The following is a 10585-nucleotide window of genomic DNA, read 5'->3' as shown; positions in this document are numbered from 1 at the left end:
ACCCCTAATCCATTTGGATCACGCGCCCTTCAAAAGTAAGCCCCGCCCCACCCGCTCAAGCCCTGCCCCCAAGGTTTAGCCACACCTTCTTCAGGGCCCACTGCCTGGCCCCTTCGATCGAGGCCACACCTCCCTTCCTCTGAAGCCCTCCCACTTGCTCCTTTCCCTCTGGTAGCGGCTCGCAGGAGCTCCTGCGTAAAGCCCGGGCTTCCTCCCTCCCCACAACCCCACTATCCCATTGAGAGACTTCGGGCTGGTGGTCTGAGGTGTTTTACTGCACTGAACTCCGATACGATTCCTCCACCTTCATGGCAAGCAGAACTAGGGATTACCAGGTCCCCAGGACAGACAAATTCAACCAAGGTCAAGGCCTGAGTGCGGTCCAGCCTCTATCCGAGGTGCGTTCTCAGCCTTGGCTCCTAGCGTCCTCGACCCTCCCTCAAGCGAGGAAGAAGAGGAGGCCCTCTCAACTGTCCAGGCTCATGAGTAGAGCAGTGCCCCTCTTGATCCAGTGATCAGACGGCATGGTCCCAGAGCGCAGGTCGATGCCAATGACAAAGGATGCACGGTCTGAGCTGCCTGCCCGGTTGGGATAGTAATAGCAGGGACAGGAGTACATGCCTGCGGAAAGGAGAGGAGAAAGAGTCAGACCCTGGAGCCTCTGGGAAGGAAGGGTGGAGCAGAGGCTGGGCTGATCCAGACTAGGGATGGGGCAGGCAAGCTTGAGGGAGCTGTCCCACCCTTGGCACTCTTCTTGCGGCTCTCTGTAGGTCGGAAGTGGATCGTGGGCATGAGGCAGACAAGCTGCATGGGCTCTGCCTCCACCAAGCAGGAGTTCTTCCGGTCCCAGCCGGCACCCTCCAGGTATAGGCCCCGAACCCAGACCCCGTCCTGGGAAGACATGGGGGCAGGTTGAGGGGCAATCTAGTCCCTCGGTTAACAGCACCTCAGTCCTCCCCTCTCAACCAATTGTTTCCCGCCTTTGCTCCCAGCACCCTGCTCCGCCAGAGCCCCCTCTGCTCAGAGCCCAGAAGCACATCTGGCTCCCACCTTGGGTGGATATACTAGGTTGCTGTCGTCCACGGTGGAGACGACAAACTCCCAAGAGAGGCTGTCCACTGAAATCTGGGGATGGAAGGTGAGAATAAGGGAGGACCCCCCAAAGAGGAGAGAAAATACATGTGCCCAGATCCCTCCCCGTCACATGTTCCGCACTGCTCACATTGTTTTGGCGAGCTGAAGACTGCAGCACAGCAGTGAGGAAGCCGGTGGGAAAGGTGAAGCCTGACAGCCAGAAGATCACAGGAGGCCGTGCGCGGCTGGCCCACAGCTCAAACTGTTCCACACGCAGAGCCAAGTCCCGGGTCCATGAAGCCAATGGCTTTTGTGAGGGATATGCCTGGAGGAGGAGGCAGTGTGTGTTCAAATCCTTATTTTGAACACTCAGAGCAGATATAAGAATACATGGTGCCAAATTCCAGGAAAGAAGCATAAAATGACAACTATTTATTTATTTATTTGTCTTTTTAGGGCCACACCCGCAGCACATGGAGGTTCCCAGGCTAGAGGTCAAATCAGAGCTGTAGCTGCCGGCCTTCGCCAGAGCCACAGCAATGCCAGATCCAAACCAAGTCTGCGACCTGCACCACAGCTCACGGCAATGCCAGATCCTCAACCCACTGAGCAAGGCGAGGGATCGAACCCACAACCTCATGATTCCTAGTCAGATTCGTTTCTACTGCACCACAAGGGGAACTCCATGACAGCTATTTATTAACAACAATAGCAACGGTAATATGAACTGGTCACACTGCCACTTTTTTTTTCCTTTTTTTTTGGTCTTTTCTAGGGAGGCACCGGTGGCATATGGAGGTTCCCAGGCTAGGGGTCGAATCAGAGCTGCAGCCACTGGCCTACACCACAGCTCACGGCAACGCCAGATCCTCAACCACTGAGCGAGGCCAGGGATCGAACCTGCAACCTCATAGTTCCTGGTCGGATTTGTTAACCACCGAGCCACGACAGGAACTTCAAACCAGTCACTATTAATGAAGCACATGCTAGGCACTATGCACAGTACCAGGAATCCTTGAAATACCCTTGGAGAGGCTAGTAACTTGCCCTAAGTTTCTAAGTTAATGACTTTGCAAAGCCAGTCAGTGAAGGCAAAGCCAGATTTCAACCTTGAACCTGTCTGGCTCCCCAGCCCAGGCTCAGGGCTGTTTGCTGTGAGCTTCTCTAGAACCAGGAGGTTGGGGGCACAGAGGTGAAAGGAGAGTACATTGTTGGAGGAGGCTCTACAGTGCTGGAACCTTGCCTTTCCCCAGAGCGGAGGGACGTGGGCATCAAAGATGCAATTGAAGATCTCTTCCAGGCTCGTAGACATGACGATGAGGCCCTGGATGCCTTTTTCTAGGTCCGTCAGTGAGAACCTGAATAGGACCAGGGAGGGTTAGGGATGGGGTGGGCCTGGGAGAGGCGTCCTGGGCAGAAGGGAAGGCCTCTCCTCTGGCCCCCTCCCCCGTTCTGCAGACCCCCCTCCGTCTTACAGGATGGTCTCCATAAGCTTGTTGTATCTCTGGATCTCCTGCAGAAGGACCACATTGAGGGGGGAGGGGTCCAGAGCCAGCAGTTTTCGGGTCCCCTCATAGTCGATCATTTCAGGAATCTTCTGTTTCACGTCAGCGGCCAGCTCAAGGACCTGCCCGGGCAGGCGAGTGAGTGGGGGACCACTCCTCTTCATGCCCCCCCCCACCTCCAGGCATCTGTCTGTCCTTACCTTCTCTTCTCGGCTCTGGCCTCCCGCCCTGGTGGGCGTGATCTGGGGTTGCAGGGAAAGCAGGGTCTCAAAGAGAGTCCGCGCCTCCGTGATCTGCGAGGCCACGTCTGCATTGGGGTGCTGGCCAAAGGCCTCGGGGGGGTCCATGCTGGGCAGCATGCTGATGTACTCCTTGTAGGAGGCCAGGCTCCCGTCCTTGGGGATGAAATAGTTCTCCAGTACTGACAACCTGGGGAGCCACCACATAATTGTCACTGCATTTCGGGGACTCCGGGGCTTCCACGCCAGGCCAAGACCCCATTCACCCAACCCCCAGCTCTGGCTCCCCCCCGCCCCCCACAGTTGCACAAAGCCTGCCTTCTGCCAAGCTCACAGCCTCCTCTCCATCGCTTCCTCTCCCCCCAGTGCCACCCCCCTCACCGGTAGGAGGGGGTGGACAGAGACGGGTCACAGAAGTAGTCATTGATGTAGGTGGTGAGCAGGCGCCGGTCCCAGTCATCTGTGACATGCCCGCCGTAGTTGACGCCGGCGATGAGGTACTTGAGCGCGTCCCAGGGCGTCTCCTCGTACTCATCCAGGTACAGGCTCAGCAGGTTCTCCGACACCTGCACATGGCCCCAGCCCGAGCCCCAGCGCCACACACAGTGACGGCAGCAACGTTTCCAGGGGTGCTTTTTCTGGTTCATTTTTTGTCTTTTTAGGGCCGCAGCACATGGAGGTTCCCAGGCTAGGGGTCGAATTGGAGCCACGGCTGCCGGCCTACACCACAGCCACAGTACCATGGGATCCGAGCCGCGTCTGTGACCTACACCACAGCTCACGCAACGCCGGATCTTAACACACTGAGCAAGGCCAGGGATCGAATCCGCATCCTCATGGACACTACGTTGGGTTCTTAACCCACTGAACCACGATGGGAGCTCTTCCAGGGATGCTTTAACACAGGCTTCCTTTCAGGGGCTATTCCTGCAGGGCAGGCACAGGGCAGGACGTGTAGGAAGAGGGACTGGAATGAGGGGCCCCTGTTAGCACAAACCTCAAAGTCAGAGTCGTTGAAGCCGTAGATGATGTTCCAGCCAAGCTGTAGGAACTTTTTGCGTTCAAGTAACACAGAATGAAAGAAGCACAGTGCAAACAGCAGCTTCTTGTACTTGGCGGGTTTGGAGCAGCGGGAAAACTGTGGTTCTGTCATCAGTTGGTAAAGACGGGTCATGTTGGCTTTTAAGCCCTGGGGACAATGAAGTACAGAGGTGGGATGACATGCTTGCTCAGCCCTGCCACTAGCACCACCGTGTACAGTTGTGGAGGCTGCTCACTGCACAAGGGCACTGGCTGAAGGGATGAGCGGTGGCTTAAATCCAGCCTTTGAGCTGCATGCTAAGATGTACACTCATTCACAGGGCTGGGCGCCTTTCTCTGATTCACACACGGGCACTACAGGGACGAGGGGCAGCCCTGCCTTCTTGTCTCTGTCCATCTCCTACACACATATTTTGATCCCCTCAACCACGGTGTCTGAATGGTGGGTCTCAACTTGGGAGTGCCAGAAAATATGAACAAAGGCAAAGACATAAACATGCACCCTCCGCATGCAGAACTTCCTGGGCCAGGGATTGAAACCATGCCCCAGAAGTGACAACATCAGATCCTTAACCCGCTAAGCCACCAGAAAACTCCTTGAAATAGTGTTTTAGGAAGATTTGTCTATGAGGGACAGAATGGAACAGGGAGAAAATGGAAGTAAGACTATTGGATAGACTAGTAACAAAAAGAAAATATAATTTAAAAAAATACAATTTAGGGGAGTGGAAACAAATCTGACCAGGAACCATGAGGTTTCAGGTTCGATCCCTGGCCTTGCTCAGTGGGTTAAGGATCCGGCGTTGCCATGAGCTGTAGCGTAGGTCGAAGAGGCAGCTCGGATCTGGCGTTGCTGTGGCTGTGGCATAGGCTGGCAGCAATAGCTCCGATTTGACCCAGAGCCTGGGAACCTCCACATGCTGTAGGTGCAGTTCTAAAAAGACAAAAAAGACAGAAAAATAAAAAAATTAAAAAATAAATACCATTTAGGGAATTCTCATCAGGGATCAGCGGTAACGAACCTGAGGTATCCATGGGGACATGGGTTCAATCCCTGGCCTCGCTCAGTGGGTTAAGGATCTGGCGTTGCTGTGACTGTGGTGTAGGCTGGCAGCTGCAGTTCTGATTCGATCCCTAGTCTGGGAACTTCCATATTTCTTAGGTGCAGCCCTAAAAGGCAAAAAAAAAAAAAAAAAAGTGGCAAGAGACTGGGGGGATGGGGGGGGCAACCAGAAGTGTGTGTGCATGTCAGGGAAATCAGGGAGAGGGACAGTCAACTGCCAGCTGCCCCAAGGAGATCATTTAATGATGAAAGACATCCAGAGCCACACCAAGAGACCTCATTTATTGAGCGCCTACTATATACGGGTCCCTGTGTTAGTCATAGGATGAGCAACAAGGTGAGGGGAAGAAGAAAAGGACATGGCCTCTGCCCTCTTGGAGCTTACAGTCAAAGAGTGAAGGAGTTAAGCATTAACCAGAATTACACCAATACATGTAAAGTTCCCAGCGCGGGAAGGCCAGAGGGAGGGGCGAAGCTTTTAGGAGAGTGAGTCTCCAGAGAAAGAGGTGGGAGGCTTCCTGAGGAAGTGCTGGTGGGACCCCAGCCTGAAGGGGCAAAGGAGGGGGCGTGGGAGGAAAGGTGGGTGGGGGCAGCCTGTGCAAAAGCCTGGGGTGGGAGAGTACAGGGTCTGCTGAGGAAGAGCCACCAAAACATTAAAAAAGTAACAGCGTGGGTAGAGCAAAGAAGAAGAAAGGGAGGGCTGACCAGCCGGGGCATACAGGCCATCTGAACAGGGTCTTGATCAAGAGCAACAAAAACTACTAAAATAAGTGAGCCAGAGGGTAAGGGGGTAGGATGCCACGACAAGATTGGATTTTAAAGGATCAGTAGGACTGCGTTCAATGATGACCCATAATAGGCAAGATAAAAAATCCAACAGAGTTGGAGGGAAGGAAGGAGCAAGAGGCTGGGGGTCCAGGAAGTGACATTAGGGAGAGAACAGAAGGCAATGGGAGGAGGAAGGCTCCGAAGGGTCCACGCAGTATTATACTCTTTCTTGGCCTCAGTTTCCTGCCTGTAAATGGGGATGAGGGTATTTACCTGATAGAGTGAGTGTGTGTGTGGTGTGTGTGTGTGTGTGTGTGTGTGTGTGTGCGCGCGCACATGCAATGAAATCAATAAATGTAAAGCATTTGGAACAATGCGTGGCACATAAAAACGCTCGAGAAATGTTAGAAATCACTATTATGTTCTCGGAGTTTGGCACACGGAGGAGAGAAGGGTGGAAGTTGCAGGACAGGAGAATCTAATAAGCCGCACTGTTGCTGAGGTTACGGCTTTGCTCTGAGCCAGGAGGAGGAAAGGCAGTCCAGATGGCACAGTCCATGCTGGCTCTCTACAGCTGCCCATACCTTTGGCGGCTCCGTGGTCATCTTGATGCTGGCCTGAAGGATTGAGATGGGGAAGTCTGGGTGGGGGCTGGAGCTGAGCCAGAGGCGGAAGGAAGGGTGAGGGTCCTCCACCTGCAGCTGTTCCACCAGTTTGTCCAGATTAGGCATCCACGACAGTGACAGGTGGCAGTTGGCCAGGAATACCCAGTGTCCTGCAAGGAGATGCTGGATGCAGCGGGAACCATCCCCGACACCTCATCTGCTTCCCCCTCTTTCCACCTGCTTGTGCGTGTGGAGGCTGGGGCGTGGGGTCCAAAGGCGCAGGTCTGCCACTCCTAGGCCTTCTGGAGAAGCAGGAGCTGCAGTTACAGCAGCCTGGTTGAGGCTGGAGGTAGCGGGCAGGCAGGCCAGGGCCGAGGATTGGGGAAGAAGAACCGGGCGGACACTGACCCTGAATCACACCCTCTCGAAGAAGTCGAGCAGCGATGGGGGCCTGGCCCTGGCCCAGGGAGAGGGCGTGGAAGCGCTGGGCCATGCCTGTGTGCTCAGCCAGCTGGAGCAGGCCACTGGTGGGGTCCACACCGGGGGACAGAATGAACACGAGTGGCGTCCGTGGGGCTGAGTCCTCCATCACCTGCCCCAAACACAGGGTGGGGCCTCAGGCAGAAGGCCCAGGTAAGGCAGTGGGAGAGAGAGGGAGGAAAGGCGGGTGGCAGACTGGGACCGGGAAGGGGCGAGAAGGACCCAGGCGCCTGCGTGGAAGGAAACTGACCGACTTCATGTTTAGCACAGGCGGCTCAACAAAGCGGGAGCCAAGGTTGGAGATGATGAAGGAGGTCACGCAGAAGGCCACGCGGTCCTGGCGCAGGGAGCGAACGATCAGCATCCGCTGCATTTCATTGCAGGCGTTCTCCCACTCACCTGGAGGCGGTGGCAGGGAGAGTGAGGCGGGAAGAGCAGGGAATCTGAACAAAAGAACACCTGCGCAATGCCAGGCCAGGACGCGGAAGCACCGAGGGAACTCAGGACCGGGGTGGGGGTGGGGCAGGGAGTGCGAAAGGAAGAGCAGGAGAAAGGCAGGAGGGGAGGTCCGGGCACCTGGCAGCATAGCCTTCTCCGGGGTGGCGTTGGTGTACCACAGGTGCCAGTCACGAGGATACTGTTCAAAGGAGTTCATGAGCCCGTGGAAGTTGGTCAGTTTGTCCAGCTCTGTGATGTTATCCCAGTAGGCATCTGCAAGCCAGCTGGTACAGGGGTTATCCATTTGGCCCTCGCGATCCAGGACCTGGGGCGGGGATAGGGGTGGGGTGGGTGGCGGCGGGAGGACGAGAAGGAGAGAGGAATTGACCAGGAAGACCCCAAAAGAAAAATTATCTTTTTTTTTTTTTTGGTCTTTTTGCCTTTTCTAGGGCCACTCCTGCGGCATATGTAGGTTCCCAGGCTAGGGGTTGAATCGGAGCTGTAGCTGCCGGCCTACACCACAGCTCAAGGCAACGCTGGATCCTTAACCCACCGAGCAAGGCCAGGGATTGAACCCACCACCTCATGGTTCCTAGTTGGATTCGTTAACCGCTGCGCCACGACAGGAACTCCAGAATTATCTTTTTTTAAGGTGGAAATGCCAAGATGAATATTTCATGAAACAAAATGAAGAAATTAATACAGGAATCTGAGATGGATTGGAATCCACTTTACTGGAGAAATAAATTGGCGGGGGGGGGGGGCAGGGGGGGTGCTAGGTCTCAGACGCTGTGCGGAGGTAGCACAGCCCAAATTTAGGAAGCGGGCGCCCCCTGGTGGTTGTCTGGCAATAATGTCTCCTACAGGAAAGAGAAGCACCCTCGACAGAAGAGAGGCACAAACCGGACTCACTCACTTACTCTCTTTTTCTTTTTCTTTCTTTTTTGTTGTGGCTGCACCAGAGGCATGCGGAAGTTCTGAGGCCCGGGATGGAACCCGCACCACAACAGCGACCCGAGCCACAGCAGTGACAACTGTCAGATCCTTAACTCACAGAGCCACCAGGAAACTCCAGCCTCAACTTATTCGCTTTTTCCATGGCACTGCCATCTTTAATGTACTAGACAATGTACTTATTTGTTATGTTTTTGGTTCATTATTTGTAGTTTGGAATATTAAATAAGAAAGTTGGAGTTCCCATAGTGGCTCAGTGGTTAACAAATCAGACTAGGAACCATGAGGTTGCAGGTTTGATCCCTGGCCTCGCTCAGTGAGTTAAAGATCTGGCATTGCTGTGGCTGTGGTGTAGGCCGGCAGCTGTAGCTCCAATTGGACCCCTAGCCTGGGAATCTCCATATGCTGTGGGTGTGGCCCTAAAAAGACCAAAAAAAAAAAAAAATAGAAAGTTAAGGAGGTCTCAGTGAGGTGAGATTTGAATCAAGACTTGAAGGATGGGCACAAGGGCCAAGTGGGGGAACAGCTTCCTGGCAGAAGGAACAACCAGTGCAAAGACTCTGAGGAGGGACATGCCAGCAACGGGAGGAGGCCTGTGCGGCTGGAGTGGAGCGAGGAGCTGGCCATGGGGGCTGACATCTGTGACAGGGCCTCTGTTTTATTTTTTATTTTATTTTATTTTTTGTCTTTTCGCCTTTTCTAGGGCCGCTCCCGCTGCATGTGGAGGTTCCCAGGCTAGGGGTCTAATTGGAGCTGTAGCTGCCAAGCCTACACCAGAGCCACAGCAACTCGGGATCCGAGCCATGTCTGCAACCTACACCACAGCTCACAGCAACGCCGGATCCTTAACCCACTGAGCAAGGCCAGGGATTGAACCTGCCACCTCCTGGTTCCTAGTTGGATTCGTTAACCACTGAGCCATGATGGGAACTCCACGGGGCCTCTGTTTTAAAAGACCCTCTCTGGTCACTCTGTTGCGTGATGGGGGTGGCGGGGGCTCTCGCTAAAATCCAGATGGGAAATGAAGTGAAGGTGCCAAAAGGAATGAAAGTAACTGCTGTCCAGAGGGGGCGGGGGTGGCCCAGGGAACTGAGGTGTGGTTGGCAGCTTTAAGAGCCCACTTGAGGTTCATGGTCATGGGTGTAAAGTGAGTCCGTCGGTGGGGGCATGTTTTTCTCCAGCCCGTCCAGCCGCACAGGCCACATTGGGACAAAGAAGGCGAGTCAGATCTAACCGGAGTGGTAGCTTCAGCAAGCAGATGCCACACTGCGGGGTGGGGGCAAAGGGGATGAGGGGGTTTGCAAGGGAGGAAGTGTAACGGTGACCACGAATTCAGCCTGGGGAAAGAGGGCCTGGAAGTGGTAAAAGAGTAGCCAGATCCTGCCACTGGGTGGATCACGGGCAAGGGAGTGCATGTGAGTCACTCCCCGCAGCACCCCCCCTCCCCGGCCCTCCGCTGCCCCCAGCTTGTCACGCACCTGCTCCTGCCAGTTTTCCTCCGCTCACTTGCTAGAGCCTTGGGCCTTACCCTCTGGGTCTGGAGCCCTCGTTATACTCACCCCCACCCCCGGCCTTGTCCACCCGTCCCCGGACGTGCCCTCTGTCCAACTCACCACACCCCCACGTAGGAAGAAGTTGTACTCGTCCATGTTGAGTTTGCCAGAGGTCTCCAGGATTTTGGCACACATCTGAAAACTGAACAGCAGCTTGTGGCGCTCAAAAAGGGTGCGGCAGGTGTACCTGGGAGGAGATGGGGTGGGGGGCAGGGAGTCAGCGTGAAGGCTTACTATGTGAAGGCCAGAGACCACAGAGCCTCACACAGAAGCAGGCCCCTAATCAGCTCCTAACCCAAAGCCCCTGTCCACAGCTGAGCATCCTGGGAACTAAAGAGAGGACGTCCCGTTTCCTCAACACTGATGGGACCCTACTCTGCCAGGTCCTGAAGACACAAAGATGAAGAAGGCCAGTGTTCATCCCGGAGGAAGTCAAGTGGAGTGGGGGGGACAGGCAAGAGGCCGCTGGCTAGGATATGACACAATGAGTCCCAGTCAAGGGTTCAAGGGTGGCAGCGGCCGCCCTGCCGGAAAGGAGCTGCCCAGGGTGAGTTCCCGGGGGGTTCGGATGAGGAGGAGAGTAGCGGATGCCAGGGAATGCTCAGAGTACAGCCACGCCGTGGTGCAAGGCAGTCAGCCACGCTCAGGGTCCAGGGGGAGGAGGGGAAAGGTGAGGCGGCAGGGCAGGTGGCGGCCAAGGCACAGAGGACTTGGCCACAAGGCACTGGACACAACCACCGAAGAGCTTAAGCTGGGAGTAGTGGGTCAGACTCGAGTATTTGAAAGGCTGGTGTTGGCGGCTGCAGAAGGATGGGTTGGAGATGGACAGATGTGGAGGCAGAATGACCTGTTGGGGGCCCCTTGG

The 10585-nt window shown here is 55.1% G+C and overlaps 1 protein-coding gene across 1 annotated transcript in view; it reads right to left on the bottom strand.

Annotated features, from left to right (window-relative positions):
- Positions 257–10585, bottom strand: part of DNAH2 (dynein axonemal heavy chain 2) — a 104528-nt gene continuing 94199 nt past the window's right edge. Inside the window, 14 exon segments of the mRNA XM_013981316.2 lie at positions 257–621; positions 741–891; positions 1051–1125; positions 1223–1399; positions 2318–2432; positions 2550–2701; positions 2780–3008; positions 3200–3384; positions 3816–4007; positions 6275–6465; positions 6704–6887; positions 7026–7174; positions 7352–7538; positions 9781–9907. Of these exon segments, the coding sequence (XP_013836770.2) occupies positions 467–621; positions 741–891; positions 1051–1125; positions 1223–1399; positions 2318–2432; positions 2550–2701; positions 2780–3008; positions 3200–3384; positions 3816–4007; positions 6275–6465; positions 6704–6887; positions 7026–7174; positions 7352–7538; positions 9781–9907 (2269 nt within the window). The 3' untranslated portion in view covers positions 257–466.

This window comes from Sus scrofa, chromosome 12 (genome assembly GCF_000003025.6).
Source record: "Sus scrofa isolate TJ Tabasco breed Duroc chromosome 12, Sscrofa11.1, whole genome shotgun sequence".
NCBI classification, from domain to species: Eukaryota; Metazoa; Chordata; class Mammalia; order Artiodactyla; family Suidae; genus Sus; species Sus scrofa.
Note: the sequence above shows the minus strand (reverse complement) of the source record. Positions and strands in the feature narration are given on the sequence as shown.